At 47.3% G+C, this 21,203-nt stretch overlaps 1 protein-coding gene across 2 annotated transcripts in view; it reads right to left on the bottom strand.

The window, feature by feature from the left end:
- Positions 1–356: 356 nt before the first annotated feature.
- LOC144771653 (uncharacterized) overlaps positions 357–21,203 on the bottom strand; it is a 945,479-nt gene continuing 924,632 nt past the window's right edge. For both annotated transcript variants that reach the window (XM_078656010.1, XM_078656011.1), the window contains one exon: positions 357–1,121. In XM_078656010.1, coding sequence (XP_078512136.1) covers positions 993–1,121 — 129 coding nt within the window. In that variant the 3' untranslated portion in view covers positions 357–992. The remainder of the gene's footprint in view (positions 1,122–21,203) is intronic.

The following is a 21,203-nucleotide window of genomic DNA, read 5'->3' as shown; positions in this document are numbered from 1 at the left end:
ATAGAAAATGATGACCTTACTGTGCACCAGGATACGACAATCTTTGTTTCGGCTCTTCATCGATTCCCTCACTATCACCCTCCAACAGTGCCTCTCATCTCTCTATAACTCCTCTCTCACGTGTATATCAATATGTTTCATAGAAACTCTCATACCAGTGTAGGCTCTCGGTGCACTTTACATCACACACATAGAGAGCCAATGAATAATGCATGTGTAAATCAGCATATAGAAAATGGTATACAAGGCAAAGGGGATTATAAACTGTACGATTCACATGCTATCCATACCGGTAGGCACTTTTTTAAAGTGCTTGGTCTGGAGAAGAACAAACTCAGGACTTAGAACATAACACAGTGGTTAGGGGAGGCTTTAATAAGAAGAATTAATTTCTACCCAAACAAACCATTTTTAGCAACATCAAGATAATGGAAGACTGGGAAAAAAAATAACTTTCTAAATTGTACCATGCAGCTTGCATTCAGCTCTTTGATGGCACTTCATAGCTCAGTGAGCTAGATTATGATTGTAGCTTATGAACTGCACAGTAGCAAAAGAACCTATGTGACAAAAGCAATAACACACTGAGCTATGCACATAAAACAATGTTATTTGATATGCATGGTACACGTTCTTTACAGCAGGCATATTAACCCTCTGCGCTACTTTAGTTGAGTCAAAACTACCACTAGAAATACTACAATCTCTCTCCAGCAGGTACATTAATCACTAGTGTTAACTTGACTCTCTTATTGTTGCCAGAAAACTGTTGAATATTCAAGGAACTTTGCAGTGCTTTTAAAACTGCTGAACTGCCACAAAACCGGTCCCCACTAAAAAGAAACAGCACACCACCCTTCCAGCCTCCCAAGGAAACAGTAGATACACGGTACGGCCAGTCCATCCTCGATTGGCTTTGCCAGTGCTTGTTTATCTTGACTGTACTTGTACTCTGTCATGGTTTTTCCAAGGAAAGTGGTTTTCATGTCAGTTTAATCATTAATAAAAAATTTAACTGTAAATGCTAAATCCTCCAGCCCACAAGTCTCATGCGTTGACTTCTGTCTTCTAGAAATACGGTTAAACTTACTGCGGTTTCGCTCCATCAGGAGTTGCGTATTCTGAAAAATAAAGGAGAATCTTTTTAGACTTCACATCCAGGACAGGGGCAAGTAAGATAGTTGAGGGTGTCAGTACAATACTCCGAGAATCCATTCAAGGCTACACGTGTCTTTAATAGCATGCATGCCCAAAATGTAAGTCCCCATAGAAAGAATCTGGATGCTGCACAAGAGTACAGATGTAGCCACATGTATTTATAATGCATCCCATGAGCATGGTTTCCCTCATAGCAGCAAGTTATACAAATCTGGTAACACAATGCAATGGGACTTAACACGTCTTAGTGAGCTACTTATTTTTTCTCGTGGGAGTTTGTCTTTGTTTCTCAATGCATGTTAAATGCTAAGGGGCTACAATAAAACAAATGCAAAAATAACAATCAATGTCTATTAACTTGATGCTGTACATTGGATGTGGGTGGATAAGAGGGAAGGCAATTAAATTTAAAGTTACTAATGTCTTAATGCAATATATGTTCATTTTCTGAGCTTCCAGGAGTGGCACATTGCACTTAACCATCAGCAAATATATTTAAGGATGTGACTCAAATCGTCCCAAGTTGTGCAACAGTTAGCCAAGTTTCTATGTTATTTATATATGTTGATGCGCTCCTTCAAACACACACACCTATGTTAAACCACCCAGCACTATGTTATTTATAGCAAGTGTACATTGTAAATGTATCAGTTAAGTGCAAAGGTTGAGTTGCAGTTTATTACAACAGTAGAGCCAGCTTGACCTGAGAAAAAGACTCCCCCACACATTGCATATTACAATTACTTTATATATGGAACACATTCTCCAAAAGGTCACAAGGTCATTTATATTCCTCTTTACAGTACTGCACATTTGTCAATCCTTGCATCCTGGTTCTAGTTGAATATCTTATTATTAAAGTTAAAACAAGGAAAAAAAGCAGTAGCAAAGAACATATCTGCAGTTGTGCAGAATGTAATTTGCTGTTGTTTAATATTACTAAGGGAGGGGAGGGGCATCATGACCCACTGCAAGCATTATGTTTTTTACCTCCACTTAGCGATGGTAACGAGTCCTCAAATGAATTCAAGACTGTGATTTATGGGAAATATTTCAGAGTTAAGAGCTGTTTTTCTGTGGTGAAATATGAGCTTTGAAACCACTGCCACTCAGTTATTTTATGTTAAGTTGTTATTTTTTTACCATCCTTATAGTTCACAACTTACCTGGGGGGTGGGGGGTATATCCTGTTGCTGAAGAAGGAGCTGTATGGACCAATCAGGGCCAGGGCTAGGTGAAGAGCCATATCTTCAGTTCCTTACAAAATTCAAGAATGCAGGAGGAGGCAATGATGCGCAGGGGCAGGTCATTCTTGGTTTTTCTTACATGTAGAAGCAGGCATGACTGCCAGATCTGGCTCTGCCCATTCAGGGGAGCAGACTGATGTAAGATCAGGAGTCAGGCTGAGTGGAGATGCCTGTTGGTTTATGGAAGTTAACAGATTGTTGAAGTCCATGTGGCCAATGTTGTGTAAGGCTTTGTATATGTGTGAGGAGTTTGAAGAGTTCTCGTTTCCGGTGCGAGGTGCGAGATATAAGTGCAAGGTAGGAGGTTGAGGATGAGTCTGTCCACTGCGTTATGTATGGTCTGAAGTCATGTGGGTAGCTGAGTGCTGATTCTGCTATATAAGGTGTTTCCATTATCCAGCTTGCTGTTGAAGAGGGCTTGGAGTGAGGGTTTAGCAATTGTTGGCGAGGAGCCATCTGAATGTTCTTCTTGAGCATCTTGAGTGCATGGAAGCTGGAGACATTCACTTTGCCTGTCCCTGTGAGCTGATTATCGATTACTATTCCGAGTTTCTTTGCATGTGTTCCCTGGAGGGGTGTTTGTGGGTCCCAGTTGTGCAGGCGAACAGGTGGAGCTCCAGAGCAAGGTGTCTGCTGAAGATTACTACTTCCATCTTGTCTGTGTTGAGCTTGAGACAGATGGTTTGCATCCATCTAGTGCAGAGAAATTTGTACTGGTGTTTGGTGTCTTGTCAGAGAGGGCGAGTATGAAAAAGGGTATTGTCAGCATATGATATGATTTTGATTTTATGTGCATAAATGATGCTGGTGAGTACAGTCCTGTCGACGTTGAACAGAATATGGGAGAGTGTGGATCCTTGTGTGACACCGCATATGAAGTTGACGGCATCCAAGATTAATGGGGCCAGACTGACAGGCTGAATGTCTTCTGTCAAGAAGGAGTAAATCCAGCAAAGTGTAGACCTTAGAGGCCAGCGTTGTGCAGTCGTTGCATAAGGATGGAGTCGGAGAGCGTGTCAAAGGCCGCAAAAGGATCCAGTAGGATGAGGACCCTGGTGTCACTTTTGTCCATGATCATCTGCATATCATCTGTAGAAGTGATGAGAGTAGTCTCTATTCTGTTGTTGTGTCTGAATCCAGTCTGAGTGATGAGGAGGTGGTTTTCAGTGAGTTGAATGGCTAGGTATCATCTTTTCATAGACTTTTGCTGGATAGAGTAGCACGGAGATAGGCTAATAGATGGCTAGTGTCTTCAGGTTTGCTGTAGGTTTCTTGATGATGGGGATTACTGTGGCACTTATTAGGGAACAAGGTAGGTGGCTGTTAGATATGGGGGTCTCTAGTTGGCACAGGTAGGTACTTGTGACAAATAGGGACCCTTGCCTCTAGTCAGGATAAGGGGATTACACTCCTAAAATAACCCCTGCTCACCCCCTTGGTAGCTTGGCACAAACAGACAGGCTTATCTCAGAGGCAGTTTGTAAAGCATTTGTGACCACATACAGTAACCAAGTGACAACACTACAAATGGATAGCACACAGGCTTTTATATAAAAAATAAGTATACTTTATATAGAGTTACCACAAGACCTTAAAGAACAAAAATACACAATACTGTTACTTTAAGATGGTAGCTTTAGCTCAGTTCAGTTCAGTTCTTAAGATGCAACACTTTACGTCAATGTACCTTACGATGTGTTGCGCTTCCACAACAAGCAATGTTGCAGCGATGGAAATGCGGTGAAGTTCGGGTGCATAGAAATAAAGTTGATGCTCTTTCCTTGGTGCGACACGATTCCCGGTGATGCGGCGGCGCCTGCGGAGACTTCGGTTCTCTTCTCTGGTGATGCGAGATACTTCACAAGATGAGTGCCACGACTGGCCCTGCGACAAGCTTCCTAGCGATGCTGCGGCGTCTGCAGCGACGCCGATCCTCTCTACTGCAACACGCTTCCCGGTAATGCATTGGCGTCTGCGGCAACGTCGATTCTCTTCTCCAGGGATGCGGGGCACTTCGTGTTGTGAAGCGGCAGTGGTGGTTCTGCAACACGCTTCTCGATCTCGAGTCGCGTTTCCAGCTCCTTGCGACACGCAAATCCCCCACAAAGTCCAGCACAGCTGTAGGCACTTCAGGAAGACTTTTAGGAAGGTGGTTGGTGAAGTCTGTTGTCCCTGAGACTTCAGCAGGAGGAACGCTGTGTTCCAAGCCCTTGGAGATCCTTCACAAGTTGAAAGTAAAGCACACAAAGTTCTTTCTCCTTTCTTTGGCAGTCAGGCAATCATTGCAGGCTAATTCCCCAAGCAGCATTTCAGCTTAGGGATAGTCTCTCCTCAGTTTCTTCAGGTTCCTCTCCTCAGCAAAGGTTTCTTCTTGTAGTCCAAAGGGATCTAATTTCTTGGGATCTGGGTCCCAATATTTATACCCCAAAATCCTTTGGTCTCTGAGGGGAGAGGGGCCTTTGTATAGTCCAAACCAATTCTGAAGCACTCTGTTTACTAGACTCCTCCTTTCCTTTCACAGTGCAGGACAGCAACATCAGACGCCCCACAGGAGGTGGAGCCAGCATTGTGGAAGCACGTACAGTCCTGGAGCACTTTGTTGACAGGACTCCTTCTCTTCTTTCAGTGTGCAGGGCAGAGACATCAGCCGCACCTCAGGGGGTGGAGCCAGCATTGTGGAAGGCAGGCACAACCCTATTCAAGGTTCAGGTGCACTCCTCCCTCCCATCTAGATGCAGATCTCTCTATTCACCACTGGGCTGTCTGTTGGAATCCCCCAGCCCTGTCACTCACAAAACCAGACAAAGGAATACACAACCTAGCAGAGGCAGGCTTTGGATAGTTAGACAAGAAAATACCTACTTTCTAAAAGTGGTATTTTCAAACACAGGATGTTAAAACTAACTTCACTAAAATATGTATTTGATCATTCAGTCCAGGCATACTAAACTCGTATTTCTACCATGTTCTCTGAGCCCGTTAGGATTATAAAATGTAATAATCTAACAGCCCATTCTGGACTATGGAGAACAGATAGCCTTGCAATAGTGAAAAACAAAAACAACTGTAATTCACTATTAGGACATGCCACACACACCAGGGCTTGTCCTACCTTATACTTACAATGCACCCTGCCCTTTGGCCTACCATAAGGGTGTCTGATATGAAGAAAAGGGAAGGTTTAGGGACTGGCAAGTGGGTACACTTGGCCAGTCAGATGACAGTACCAGACTGCAAGCAGGCTCTGCAATGGCAAACCTTAGACACATTTTACAAGGCTGCTTCTGTGGGTGGCACAACCAGTGTTGCAAGCCCACCAGCAGCATTTGGATTTACATGCCATTGGCACACTCAGTGCACTGTATTAGGGTCTGACAAGTAAACCAAAAAGCCAAACATGGAACCACTAATCCATACATCAATTTACAATAGGGAGCACTCGCACTGTGGCACTGGACAGCAGTGGCACAGTGCCCAAAGCCTATAACACCAGCAAAAATACATGAGGCAACAGCAAACATGGAAGGGAGACCCACGCCAATGGTGCCAGGTCTAACACTGGCTGTGAGGATTGAGCCGTTCAAGAACAGAGTAAGGGCTGAGCAGCTGGGGTCCAGTCTTTTGATGTGGACGTGGTGAGAGAAGGGGTCCGAGGATTCTCAGGAGTGGATGGCCTCCATGGTCGCTGTGGGTTATTGAGCCAGGATGGTGGGCCCAGATGATTGGTGTGGTCCTGTAGGTGATGGAAGAGATGGACAGGAGGGCTATGTAGATGGAAGTGTCCGGTTGGGGATCAAAGGTTTAGTAGACACTGATCTTATTGCTAAAGAATAGGGACAGCTAGGGGGAAGAGATCCTAATGAACACAACACTACCTTGCTGCAGATTCCTTACCTTAGAATTATCCCTAGGCATCATACCGGATCTGGACATTTTCAGGAGCAGTACCACTGCAGACTAGTAGGTGCCGCTGTTTGACTCCGCATGGCCTCATTCTCGAATAAACGTGCACTGTACCAATATAGGCACCGCCCCAGTTTATTTTTGCGATTTTCCATCCAGGAGCGCGGAGCCACAAAGAACACTTACCACTGGTGTGGTAAGCCAGGTCTCTGAAAGGGGAACAGCCCAGTCTCTAGAAATCCGTTCACAGAGTGATGAGGATGGGTGGGTTGGTAAGGAATCTGCTGCAAAGATAGCATCTTTACCAGATAAGGGGTTACCTAATGAAATTACCTTGTTTATCTGATAGAGACTTCTATTTGCAGATGCCTTACCTTAGAATAGATACCCAAGAAATACTGCCCCAGAAGTGGGTCTGCAAAACAATTTCACACGAAAAAGTCATGCAGAACCTAATGGGTAATGTCTTGTCCCGATAGACCAGACTGTCCCGGTGGTAGTGCTTGCTGAACGTTGCCAGAGAAGCCCACGAAGCGGCCAGGCGGACGTCCAGGACCGGTACTCCCCGTGTTAATGCAGTAGTTGCAGCCTTGACTCTGGTGGAATGAGCAAATAAATAAGTATGGGCAAAATGCGCAAATTCGCTTTCGCGCGAATTCGCGATCCGCAAAATCCGCAAATTCGTGCGAATTTGCAGATTTTTTTCGTGTTCACGGGGCTTTTTGCGTGTTCGCGAAACATCGACCACGAAGTTACCCATGCGGTCGTGCATGGGCGCCGCCATCTTGTTCTCGTTTTGTATTTCCGTTTCCGGGCGCTAGTTGCATGATCGCGTTGTGCGCGATTACATGGTCGCGTGCATTTTTGCGTGCTCACGGGGGAAATATCGCGCGAACGTACCCACGCGGTCCTCAATGGGCGCGGCCATCTTGTTTTTCAGTCATTGCTATGGTTCTGGGCATGCTTTTTCAATCCTACCCTAATCTTTGCAATCCTTAGTTTCTTTGAACTTTTTTGGGATCTTTTTTACTCATTATCTATCCCTTTCTTTTTCTACATCTATATTTTGTTTTTTTCGACTTTTGGTTACTTTAAAGCTACTTTTTTTTAACTCTTTTATTTCTTTACTTTTTCCCTATTCTCTCCTATTTTTTTTTCAGCTGTCCAGGACCATGGCAAAGGGAGCCGGGAAGAGCAAGGGGAAGGGTCCCACACCCTGTACCCAGCTCCCTTGCGGGCGATTGAGGGGGGAGGATGTAGTGGCCAGGGAGGTTTTCAGCGCGGTGGAGATGGGCGCACTTATATTTTATGTTCAGTGCCACCTCCCAAAGACCGTGGCAGCAGGGGGCAGGTCCGGTCAAGGGTATGGCCTCCGGGAGCGTCGCCAGCTGTGGGATAAGGTGTGCTGGGCCATGCGTAGGGAGTCGGTGGTCCGGCGCACCTATGACCAAGCGACGCACCGGTGGGCAAACGTCCTTGACCGGGAGCAGGGCCAGGTCCACCTGCTAGGCGTGGAGATCCCTGGCCTTGGTGAGTAGCTATTTAATAACTACTTTGTTTTCTTCTGCTCTGTGTTATATTGCTAATATATGTTTTTCCAGAAGAGCAAGAATGCTGCCGATTCGATTACATTGCGGGTAAAATAATGTTTAAATAGCTTGTGTGATTGCAGGTGCTCGCCTCCTCAGTGGGTTGCTACTATGCTTACTTGTATGCAACTTTGTGGTAATTTGGCCTGAATACGTATGAGTGTAGTACTTTACTGAACTGAGTAATGCTAGAGAGACTAGAGACTCAAGTCTAGTCCTTCCTTTTTACTCCTGCTGCCACTAAGAAGAAGAGATAGTGGTGGATTGATAGGTTGAGTATATTATGACTTGTTATTAGTAGTAGGACATTTTTTAGTAGTCTGCAATCATGATGATGGACTGTGTCTGTCACGTCGCATGCTGCTGAGTGCTGGCAGTCGTAGTAGAACCTTTTTGTTGTTGGTTTAGTTAGTGATTTACATAACTTTCCAAGTAGACGGTCTGCGAATCCAGCAACACTGTACTAGTATCCTCCTAGTTGACCAGATCAGATAGGTCAATACATGTAGTGCAATTGTTGGTAATTTGTTTCCCCAAGATAATTTTAGATTGTGGTCAAAGAAATCAAATATTTCAAAAAAACAATCATCCATGTTTGTGTTTATTTCATTAAATGGGGGTGGGGTCGCACACTACTCACACACCGGCGGTATCGCCCCTAAGGACTCTGGTTAATGTAGTTACGTGCTCCGCGATGCATTTTCTTTCGATCCTCTGCTATCTTCGCTGTCTTCGCCATCCCTGGACACGTGTTTCGGGGTATCACCCCTCGTCAGCAGGGATAGGCCGTGTTCTGGTGTTGCCGGCGGCTGCCAAATATCTGCTAGGTTTAGTACCACTCAGGCGCGCAGGTGCGGGGTCCCAGGCTCGTCAGCCAACTGCTCAAGGGAGCTTTAACATTACAAATAGGGGTGGGGTCGCACACTACTCACACACCGGCAGTATGGCCCCTAAGGACTCTGGTTAATGTAGTTACGTGTTCCGCGATGCATCTTCTTTCGATTCTCTGCTATCTTCGCCATCCCTGGACACGTGTTTCGGGGTATCACCCTTCGTCAGCAGGGATAGGCCATGTTCTGGGGTTGCCGGCGGCTGCCAAATATCTGCCAGGTTTAGTACCACATAGGCGCGCAGGTGCGGGGTCCCCTGGTCGTCAGCCAACTGCTCAAGGGAGCTTTAACATTACAAATGGGGGTGGGGTCACACACTACTCACACACACCGGCGGTATCGCCCCTAAGGACTCTGGCTAAGGTAGTTACGTGTTCCGCGATGCATCTTCTTTCGATTCTCCGCTATCTTTGCTGTCTTCGACATCCCTGGACACGTGTTTCGGGGTATTATCCCCCGTCAGCAGGGATAGGCCGTGTTCTGGGGTTGCCGGTGGCTGCCAAATATCTGCCAGGTTTAGTACCACTCAGGCGCGCAGGTGCGGGGTCCCAGGCTCGTCAGCCAACTGCTCAAGGGAGCTTTAACATTACAAATGGGGGTGGGGTCGCACACTACTCACACACCGGCGGTATCGCCCCTAAGGACTCTGGTTAATGTAGTTACGTGTTCCGCGATGCATCTTCTTTCGATTCTCTGCTATCTTCGCTGTCTTCGCCATCCCTGGACACGTGTTTCGGGGTATCACCCCTCGTCAGCAGGGATAGGCCGTGTTTTGGGGTTGCCGGTGGCTGCCAAATATCTGCCAGGTTTAGTACCACTCAGGCGCGCAGGTGCGGGGTCCCAGGCTCGTCAGCCAACTGCTCAAGGGAGCTTTAACATTACAAATGGGGGTGGGGTCGCACACTACTCACACACCGGCGGTATCGCCCCTAAGGACTCTGGTTAATGTAGTTACGTGTTCCGCGATGCATCTTCTATCGATTCTCTGCTATCTCCGCTGTCTTCGCAATCCCTGGACACATGTTTCGGGGTATCACCCCTTGTCAGCAGGGATAGGCCGTGTTCTGGGGTTGCCGGTGGCTGCCAAATATCTGCCAGGTTTAGTACCACTCAGGCACGCAGGTGCGGGGTCCCAGGCTCGTCAGCTAACTGCTCAAGGGAGCTTTAACATTACAAATGGGGGGGGTCGCACACTACTCACACACCGGCGGTATCTCCCCTAAGGACTCTGGTTAATGTAGTTACGTGTTCCGCGATGCATCTTCTTTCGATTCTCTGCTATCTTCGCTGTCTTCGCCATCCCTGGACACGTGTTTCGGGGTATCACCCCTCATCAGCAGGAATAGGCTGTGTTCTGGGGTTGCCGGTGGCTGCCAAATATCTGCAAGGTTTAGTACCACTCAGGCGCGCAGGTGCGGGGTCCCAGGCTCGTCAGCCAACTGCTCCAGGGAGCATTAACATTACAAATGGGGGTGAGGTCGCACACTACTCACACACCGGCGGTATCGCCCCTAAGGACTCTGGTTAATGTAGTTACGTGTTCCGCGATGCATCTTCTTTCGATTCTCTGCTATCTTCGCTGTCTTCGGCATCCCTGGACACGTGTTTCGGGGTATCACCCCTCATCAGCAGGGATAGGCCGTGTTCTGGAGTTCCCCTTGATCTCCCGAGTAAAATGATACCTCACTTGTGTGGGTGGGCCAAAGGCCTGTGACTAAGGTGGGGTGCTTAATTTGTCAAACCTAAAAACGAAATGTTTTTTAAAATTAATTTTTAGCTTGTTCTGCTTTGGGGCACCCACACAAGTGAGGTATCTTTTTACTCGGCATAACAAGGGGAACGCTGGGTTGTAGGACCTTTTTGCCTGCACGGAGATCCCACGCAAAAAAGTTTGGAAAAGTGTTTTTTTTACCTAATTTTAAAGTTTGCAAGGAATTCTGGGTAGGAATACATTGGGACACCCACGCATGCCATACGTCCCTGGACTCCCCCGGGTGTCTAGTTTTCAGAACTGTTTGGGTTTGGTAGTTTCCAAAGATGGCCGCCGAGCCCCAGGCAAAAAACTCAGGTGCCCCCCCAAAAAAATCAAGGTAGTTTTGCTATAGGATATTTTAAATTCACCACCGTACGATTTGAACCTTTTCCTGTTGCAGCCACTATGCCTACCCACGCTAGTGAGTTACCATTTTTTTCGGGAGACCTTGGGGAAACCCTGGGTGGGTGGAAATTTGTTGATCCACGCAGATTCCAGAACTTTCCACCACAGAAATGTGAGGAAAATTTGTTTTTTTGTCAAATTCCTAGATTTGCAAGGGATTCTGGGTAACAAAACCTGGTGGTAGGCAGTCGAGTCACCCCATCCTGAATGCCCCTCGGTGTCTAGTTTTCAAAAATGTATAGGTTTGCTAGGTTTCCCTAGGTGCTGGCAGAGCTAGGGCTCAAAAACAAAAGGTAGTCTCTTTGTCCAAAAAGGGCAAGATTTCACTTGGAAATTGAGGTGCGACCACGTTGCGTTTTGCGCTGTTTCATGTCGCAGCCACTATGCCTACCCACACAAGTGAGGTACCATTTTTTTCGGGAGCTCTGGGGGAACGGTGGGTGCGTGGAAATTTGTTGATCCACACAGATTCCAGAACTTTCCACCACAGAAATGTGAGGAAAATGTGTTTTTTGTCAAATTCCTAGCTTTGCAAGGGATTCTGGGTAACAAAACCTGGTGGTAGGCAGTCGAGTCACCCCATCCTGAATTCCCCTAGGTGTCTAGTTTTAAACAATGTATAGGTTTGCTAGGTTTCCCTAGGTGCTGGCAGAGCTAGGGCTCAAAAACAAAAGGTAGTCTCTTTGTCCAAAAAGGGCAAGATTTCACTGGGAAATTGAGGTGCCACCACGTTGCGTTTTGCGCTGTTTCATGTCGCAGCCACTATGCCTACCCAAGCAAGTGAGGTACCATTGTTTTCGGGAGACCTGGGGGAACGCTGGGTGGGTGGAAATTTGTTGATCCACGCAGATTCCAGAACTTTCCACCACAGAAATGTGAGGAAAATGTGTTTTTTTTGTCAATTTCTTAGCTTTGCAAGGGATTGTGGGTAACAAAACCTGGTAGTAGGCAGTCGAGTCACCCCATCCTGAATTCCCCTGGGTGTCTAGTTTTCAGAAATGTATAGGTTGCTAGGTTTCCCTAGGTGCTGGCAGAGCTAGGGCTCAAAAACAAAAGGTAGTCTCTTTGTCCAAAAAAGGGCAAGATTTCACTGGGAAATTGAGGTGTGACCACATTGCATTTTGCGCTGTTTCATGTCACAGCCACTATGCCTACCCACGCAAGTGAGGTACCATTTTTTTGGGGAAATCTGGGGGAACGCTGGGTGGGTGGAAATCTGTTGATCCACGCAGATTCCAGAACTTTCCACCACAGAAATGTGAGGAAAATGTGTTTTTTTTGTCAAATTCTTAGCTTTGCAAGGGATTCTGGGTATTAAAACCTGGTGGTAGGCAGTCGAGTCACCCCATCCTGAATTTCGCTGGGTGTCTAGTTTTCAAAAATGTATAGGTTTGCTAGGTTTCCCTAGGTGCTGGCAGAGCTAGGGCTCAAAAACAAAAGGTAGTCTCTTTGTCCAAAAATGGCAAGATTTCACTGGGAAATTGAGGTGCGACCACGTTGCGTTTTGCGCTGTTTCATGTCGCAGCCACTATGCCTACTCACGCAAGTGAGGTACCATTGTTTTTGGGAGACCTGGGGGAACGCTGGGAGGGTGGAAATTTGTTGATCCACGCAGATTCCAGAACTTTCCACCACAGAAATGTGAAGAAAATGTGTTTTGTTTGTCAAATTCTTAGCTTTGCAAGGGATTCTGGGTATTAAAACCTGGTGGTAGGCAGTCGAGTCACCCCATCCTGAATTTCCCTTGGTGTCTAGTTTTCAAAAATGTATAGGTTTGCTAGGTTTCCCTAGGTGCTGGCAGAGCTAGGGCTCAAAAACAAAAGGTAGTCTCTTTGTCCAAAAATGGCAAGATTTCACTGGGAAATTGAGGTGCGACCACGTTGCGTTTTGCGCTGTTTCATGTCGCAGCCACTATGCCTACCCACGCAAGTGAGGTACCATTGTTTGGGGGAAATCTAGGGGAATGCTGGGTGGGTGGACATTTGTTGATCCACGCAGATTCCAGAACTTTCCACCACAGAAATGTTAGGAAAATGTGTTTTTTTTGTCAAATTCTTAGCTTTGCAAGGGATTCTGGGTAACAAAGCCTGGTGGTAGCCAGTCGAGTCACCTCATCCTGAATTTCCCTGGGTGTCTAGTTTTTAAAAATGTATAGGTTTGCTAGGTTTCCCTAGGTGCTGGCAGAGCTAGGGCTCAAAAACAAAAGGTAGTCTCTTTGTCCAAAAATGGCAAGATTTCACTGGGAAATTGAGGTGCGACCACGTTGCGTTTTGCGCTGTTTCATGTCGCAGCCACTATGCCTACCCACGCAAGTGAGGTACCATTTTTTTGGGGAGACAGGGGGGAACGCTGGGTGGGTGGAAATTTGTTGATCCACGCAGATTCCAGAACTTTCCACCACAGAAATGAGAGTAAAATGTGTTTTTTTTGTCAATATCTTAGCTTTGCAAGGGATTCTGGGTAACAAAACCTGGTGGTAGGCAGTCGAGTCACCCTATCCTGAATTTTCCTGGGTGTCTAGTTTTCAGAAATGTATAGGTTTGCTAGGTTTCCCTAGGTGCTGGCAGAGCTAGTGCTCAAAAACAAAAGGTAGTCTCTTTGTCCAAAAATGGCAAGATTTCACTGGGAAATTGAGGTGCGACCACGTTGCGTTTTGCGCTGTTTCATGTCGCAGCCACTATGCCTACCCACGCAAGTGAGGTACCATTTTTGGGGGGAAATCTAGGGGAATGCTGGGTGGGTGGACATTTGTTGATCCACGCAGATTCCAGAACTTTCCACCACAGAAATGTTAGGAAAATGTGTTTTTTTTGTCAAATTCTTAGCTTTACAAGGGATTCTGGGTAACAAAGCCTGGTGGTAGCCAGTCGAGTCACCCCATCCTGAATTTCCCTGGGTGTCTAGTTTTTAAAAATGTATAGGTTTGCTAGGTTTCCCTAGGTGCTGGCAGAGCTAGGGCTCAAAAACAAAAGGTAGTCTCTTTGTCCAAAAATGGCAAGATTTCACTGGGAAATTGAGGTGCGACCACGTTGCGTTTTGCGCTGTTTCATGTCGCAGCCACTATGCCTACCCACGCAAGTGAGGTACCATTTTTTTGGGGAGACAGGGGGGAACGCTGGGTGGGTGGAAATTTGTTGATCCACGCAGATTCCAGAACTTTCCACCACAGAAATGTGAGGAACATTTTTTATTTTTCGTCAACTTCTTAGCTTTGCAAGGGATTCTGCGTAACAAAACCTGGTGGTAGGCAGTCGAGTCACCGCATCCTGAATTCCCCTGGGTGTCTACTTTTCAAAAATGTATAGGTTTGCTAGGTTTCCCTAGGTGCCGGCAGAGCTAGGGTGCTAAAACTACAGGTAGGCACTTTGCCATAAAAGGGTCAATTTTTAACTGCAAAATTGAGGTGTGACCACGTTGCACTTTGCATCGTTTCCTGTCGCAGGCACAAGGCGACCCACACAAGTGAGGTACCGTTTTTATCGGGAGACTTAGGGTAATTCAGATTTGTAAATCAACTGTTATTACCAATTGAGTTTTCATGCATTTCTCCCTTCCCAATGAAAGACATTGTGTAAATAAAAAATGACAAATAATTCACATGCTAGTATGAGTATTCCCAATTGTAAAAATGTGCAATTATATACTGTTTCTAGTCTCTATATTTGTACCCAATTCAGAAATACATAGGTGTCTTTCATACCGATTTATCCACATATACATTTTCCAAGAATAAGTGCTCTATACCCAGTAAAGAAAAAAAATCATTGCATGTTGCTGCTCAGTTTTTGGATCTGGGTTCATCAGGTTCTTGGAGAAACTACAAGTCCTATATATCCCCACAACCAGGAAGGTCTAACAAATGTAATGGTACATTGCTTTCCAAGAGCTGTCAAAATTACAAGAAGTTATATGTGAAAACTTTGAGACAAAAGGCTGCTTTTTTCAACAAATTTTCAATTATTCCAATATTTAACTGTTAGTTTATATAAAGAAACCTTCATGGATTTAGACAAATGACCCCTTTCTGTATTTAGAATTGTGTCTACTTTTCGAAAATATATAGTTTTCCAGGATCCCTTATTGCTTTCATACTCATTTCTACCATTAATTGGAAGGTGGTGAAAAGCTCTAAAAATAGCAAAAATAGGCTATGTCCCAGAAAAATGCCAAAACTGTGTGAAAAATGTTGGTTCTCTGACAAAAGACTGTCATTCCCTAAAAGCTGAGAAAATGGAGATTTAAGCCCCACAACCCTTTTTTGATACCATTTGCAGGGAAAAACCCAGAGGCTTTCATTTGCAGCCCGTTTTTCCCATTTTTCGGGAAAAAAAAACATTTCACTATATTTTGGGTAATTTCTGGGACCCCTCCAAGGGAATCCACAAACCCTGGGCACCTTTAGAATCCACATGATGTTGGAAGAAAAGGACGCAAATTTGGCGTGGATACCTTATGTGGCCAAAAAGTTATAGGGGCCTAAGCGCGCACTACCCCAAATCGCCCAAAAAAGGCCTAGCACAGAAGGGGAAAAGGCCTAGCAGCGAAGGGGTTAATAACCAGCATGCCAGGAACACCATGCGGGAAAGGAACTACAAGTAAACATTTCACAGTGGATAACTCTGAACTCAAAACACGAGCCAGAGAACTAACAGCAGCCTTTGTTACTCACCGAGGGCACATCTCCAACCGCAGCTCGAGTTCGGCGGCTCGGTTGTCACGCAATGCAGATGTCAATCTCGCCAGTAGGTAGAGAGACACTGAATTCAGCCAAATATCCGCTGTCTGTTGCTGTATTTTTACGGGCGTCTTTTATCCATAATTCTAGCACATCCCTGTCGCATCAGAACACATCCCTCGGCAGAACATATTCTGAGAGTTGATTGTGAATGGGAGTGTGGTAATGTGTAAGACAAGACGGAGGGCATTGCTGTGGGGAGGGTGGAGAAGAAATGCGACACGGCCGCAGCAGGGGGCGGAGCGGGGAGAGCGGCGATGGGGGAGAGTCACAGCCTCACGGCCGTGAATAGTGTGAAGCAGCAGGGGCCTTTGTAGTGAAGCTAAGCTTAACTTCAAAGGTGTGAGGAGTTGTAAAAAAAATGCGGCTGAGGCAGAGCGCACGCTGGGGGAAGCTTGTGGGGCGGAGCGGGAAGAGCTGCTGGGGAACAGATGGCAGGCGATTTGATGCTGTGCACGCGCATTTTAGGTCAATGCGCTTGCGCATTGACCTAAAAGCGCACGGGCACAGCATCAAATCGCCAGTTTAGGTAAAGTCTGTTTAAGCCCTATAGTCTCGCTCCGCTCAATGCGCATGCGCATTGACAGGCGAGACCTAAAAAGCATTCCAACAACTTGCTGAGCAGTAATCCGGCGGCTAGCCATTATCCTTACAAATAAAGGAGTCTGCACTAAGCATGGGCGTAAAATCCGTTCCGCTCGCGGATTTTGCGGATTTTTGGTAAATTTGCAATCCGCGAACATTCGCAATCCGCGAACTCTCGCGAACTTACCGAAAATTCGTAAATCCGTGCGAAGCGGATTTTTTTGCTTGGTCGCACTTGCCAACTAGAATACTATACAATTTCGCTGGAGTAAACACTTGCGAAAACGTAGATGCGGCGGGCAGCGACAATCTCGCAATTGCGAGATTGCAAAATTTGCAATTTCGCACAAGAAATCCACCAGCAGGCAGCATAAACCTTGAAAATTATGATTTTTATCAGAATAACTCCTCAGGTTGACATTTTCCTGCACTTTGTTTTTGTAAGGAGTCCATTTTGGGGGGGGGGGGGTTGGAGGAAGGAAGTGCCCCACAGTCTCCAACTTCCTGTTCCTGTCCAGCAGGCTCCTCTCAGTGCTTTCTTCATGTGCTGGTCACTTTGATTTGGATCTTTTTTTTTTTTTTTTTTTTTTTAAAAACCTTTATTGGAGTAAGCACAAAAAATACAAGGATGGGCCTACAACCACACGGGCTGGCCGCTAAAGAGGAGTCGAAATACAAGATACCTGCCCGCATAGGCAACAATCGACCAACATTGCAATACTCCCCACGAAATACAGGACAAAACAGATTTTATTTATATGAAAGAACAAACACACAAAAAGGCGAAAATATAGTACTGTCAGTCAGCCCAAAGGACGTAAAGGGGGGGGTTATAGCAGCAGGAGAACATAAACGGAGCTCCAAGCTCCAAGGAGATCGGGGGGGGGGGGGAGGGGCGAGGAGATCAGAGGGGAGGACCGGAAACACCAGTACAACCCCTATATAAAAGGTTCCAGGAACGCTCGCCTAGGGAGACAGGGTAATCTCAGCAGTGCCTACAAGGGGAGGAGTACAAATGTCGCCACGGTAGTCATTCCATTGACCCCAAACCTTCGTCCACGCCCCGGGTCTGCCCCTGGCCACATAGACAGTCTTCTCACGGAACATGGACCAGTCCATATTATCCTCCCATTTCGAGGCGTCAGGGGGCCTAGAGGCCCCCCAGAGTTGCGCGATATCCCGCTTCGCAACCATATAACCCAGGGTGGCCCATCTGGTCTGGGCCACCGAGTAGTCGGTGGGTTCCCAAACATTCAAAAGACAGCGACGAGGTTCCGGACGCAAGGACACACCTGTCACCACAGCCATCACTTCAAGCACAGTCGTCCAATAAGCAGCCACCATCGGGCACTCCCAAAGAATATGCAAAAAAGTTGCACTCAAACCACAGCCACGCTTGCATAACCCGTCGGAGGAAAAGCCCATCACCACCAGTCGCAGTCCCGTAACGTACACCCGATGAAGGATCTTAAGTTGAACCAGACGGAGACGAGCCGGAATAGCCACCTCCTTCGGGGAGGAGAGGGCCGATTGCCAGTCCTCATCATCAAGTTCCAACCCATCGCCCACCCACGCTTCCCGAAGTCGGACCAGTAGGTCGGCCCGATTATTAATCAACTTTTTATAGATCAGGGAGATAGTACTATCAGGAAGATGCCCGTCAAGGATACGATCTTCAAGGGGGGAAGAATCAGGCGGAATCTCACCAGGAGCAAATACCGAAGCAAGGGCGTGTCTGACCTGTAGATAACGAAAGAACTCCCGACCATTCAGGCCATAGTCAGCCTGGAGGGCCTGAAACGACCGCACAGAACCCTTAGAGTACACATCCCCCACCTTACAAATCCCAATCACATCCCAACGGTCGAAACCCTTGGTAGACCAGAGACCGCCCAGACGTTCCGAAGCATAAAGCGGTGTAGCCATTGTCAAGCGATCTTCCCATCCCAAGCTCACATTTGCAGCGCGCCACACAGTCAAAGCAGTCAATGTAGGTCCCACAAGATGGCGCCCGGCGGAGCGAGAGTAAAGCACTCTGTTAAAATCACCTCCCGGAAGCTGAAGTTTATCCATCTCGAACGCCGGATTACGACCCGGCGAAAACATAACGTGATTGATGGCAGACAGGTGGGAGGCCCAATAATATCTCTTAATGTCGGGGAGCGCCATGCCCCCGTCATACCACGGGATGGAAAGTTTCGCGAGAGCAATGCGCGGACGCCCATCCCAAATAAGCTGTCTCTGAAGACTCTCAATCTCCCGAAAATAGGTCTTAGGGATAGGATCATAAAAGTTCTGGAGAGCGTAGAGAAATCGCGGCAATGACATCATTTTAAACAGGGCCGCCCGACCCAGAGGAGATAAGGGAAGTTTACGCCAGCGGGCAACGTCCAAACGTAGTCTAAGTAACGGGGGAAGGAGATTACGATCAAAGCGAAGGGACGAGTCCAAAGTAACAAAGATCCCCAAGTATTTAAAGCCATCCTGGGCCACCTGAATGGGAAGCCTACTCGGCAACGGAGGCAAGACACCAGATAAAACGTATACACAGGACTTGGCCCAGTTAATTACGAGGCCCGAGTTAGCACCAAAGGACGCGAGAACGTCAAATAAAACGGATAAAGACTTACGAGGGGAGGTAAGATACAAGAGGATATCGTCCGCATAAAGCGAGACACGGTCTTCAAAGTCCGGGGCCCAACGAATCCCTTTAAGGGACGGTTCCCACCGAAGCCAGGCCGCCAATGGTTCAAGAGCGAGTGCAAACAGCAGCGGAGACAAGGGGCAACCCTGGCGGGTGCCCCTACCCAAGGAGAAGGGAGCCGACACCCTACCATTCACCACAACTTGCGCCAGAGGTTCCGCGTACAACAATTTAATCCAGCTAATAAACTCGCACCCGAATCCGAATTTCTCAAGAGTCGCCCATAAATAGGGCCACTCCACAGTATCGAAGGCCATAGAGGCATCCAAAGACGCCAAAATGGCCGGTTCCGTCAACAGCCCCGCCCTCGATATCACGCCGTGAAGGCGACGTAAATTCAAAGCAGTGTTGCGATGCGGGATAAAACCAGATTGATCTGGATGGACCAGGTCACCAAGAACCGACAGAAGACGGGACGCCAAAAGTTTCGCCAAAACCTTGGGTTCAACATTTAACAGGGATATAGGCCTATATGAGGAACAAAGGTCCCGCGGTTTACCATCTTTGGGGATGACGACTATCGTCGCCAGACGCTGATCGTAGGGAAGGATGTTGCGCTCTCGGGACTCTAAAAACATATCGCGGAGATACGGCGCCATCTTATCGGGACGTAACTTATACAACTCAATAGGCAACCCGTTCGGGCCCAATGCTTTGCCCGAGCGGAGCGAACGGATAGCAGTAGCTATCTCATCAGCCGTAAAAGGGGAGTCCAAAGCAATATGGTCCAAGTCGGAGACACAGGGCAGAGTTATATCACGCAACAGAAGGCGAGAGTCAGCCACATCCCTCACAGACACGGGAGCATACACAACACGGAAGTATTCGGCAAAACGGTCAACAATAGCAATCGGGTCAGTCACATTCTCACCACTCGCAGACTGAATCACGGGCACCACACGAATAACTCTTTCTTTCTTGTCCAACCACGCTAGGAGTTTACCCGCTTTATCACCCACATCATATAACCTGCCTTGTTGCTCTCGAAACATCACCTTTGCAGCGTCCGTGACCAGGGATTTATAGGCAAATTGCTTCAAACCCAGGGCGTGAAGTTTCTCAGGTGTGACACCAGAGTCCAGTCCGACCTCCAAAGCCGAAATCTCCCCCTCAAGGTCTACCACCTCCCTTTTCCCGGCTTTCTTAGCTGCAACAATCAAGGAAAGGGCCTGTCCACGAATCACCGTTTTAAAGGCTTCCCACAGGGACACAGCCGAAGAGACCGACCCCTCGTTGTCCAGGAAATACGCATCCATGGACTTGAGCAAGAGGCTACGGGTCTCAGGGGAGGAAAGGTACCATGGGTTAATGGGAGCAACTCGGCCCGCCATCTCCACCCCAACCTCAAAACGAAGCCAGAGCGGCGAGTGGTCAGAGATACCCCTTGGCAAATGCAAAATCTCACTGACCGCCGACGACTGGGCCGCGGGCATCAGGAAATAATCCAGCCGAGACAAACTGCCATGTGCCCCAGAGTGGAATGTGTATTGAAGCTGAGTGGGATGCAACATTCGCCAGCAGTCCACAAGGCCAAAGGTATCTAGAAACCCACCCAGCCACTGCTGAGCAGCCGGAGTATCCCTAGGGGGATGGCGATCGTGAAGGCCGGAAAGCACCGAATTAAAATCACCGGCCAGGAAGAGAGTACTATTAGGGAGATCTAACAAGACGCGGCCCAAATCAGTGAAAGTGGAAGTCTGCAAACCCGGGGGGACATAAACATTGAAGAGAGATAGGGTGCGGCCCTCATATCTACCCACCAAGACCGCATACCTCCCTCGGTCATCTTGAATCACCTCATCAATTGCCAGGGGGAGGGAGGTTCGAACAAGGATACCCACACCCCTGGAACCAGAGGTAAACCCCGAGTGCGCCACAAGGCGGTAGCCCCACCTATTCATTGCATAACAAACATTTCCAATCAAATGAGTTTCTTGCAGGAAAACAATGTCCGGTGATAAACGTCGTATACATTTCAAAACCACACTGCGCTTAATACGATCTCCCAGACCGTTAACGTTCCAGGAAACGAATTTTAACCCTCTACCCCCCATCCCATCCACCCGATCCAAGACCCCACGTCCATGAGCACGACATCAGAAACAGCAGCAAACACAGGAGCAATCCGCCTTGAAAACAACACACAGAAAAGAAAGAACTTCCCAACCCCCCTCCCCCAAACTGAAAAGGAACACCCCCCACCCTGCACCCCTGCAAAAAGCTAAAGAGCCACC

This window comes from Lissotriton helveticus, chromosome 8, assembly GCF_964261635.1.
Source record: "Lissotriton helveticus chromosome 8, aLisHel1.1, whole genome shotgun sequence".
Taxonomy (NCBI): domain Eukaryota; kingdom Metazoa; phylum Chordata; class Amphibia; order Caudata; family Salamandridae; genus Lissotriton; species Lissotriton helveticus.
Note: the sequence above shows the minus strand (reverse complement) of the source record. Positions and strands in the feature narration are given on the sequence as shown.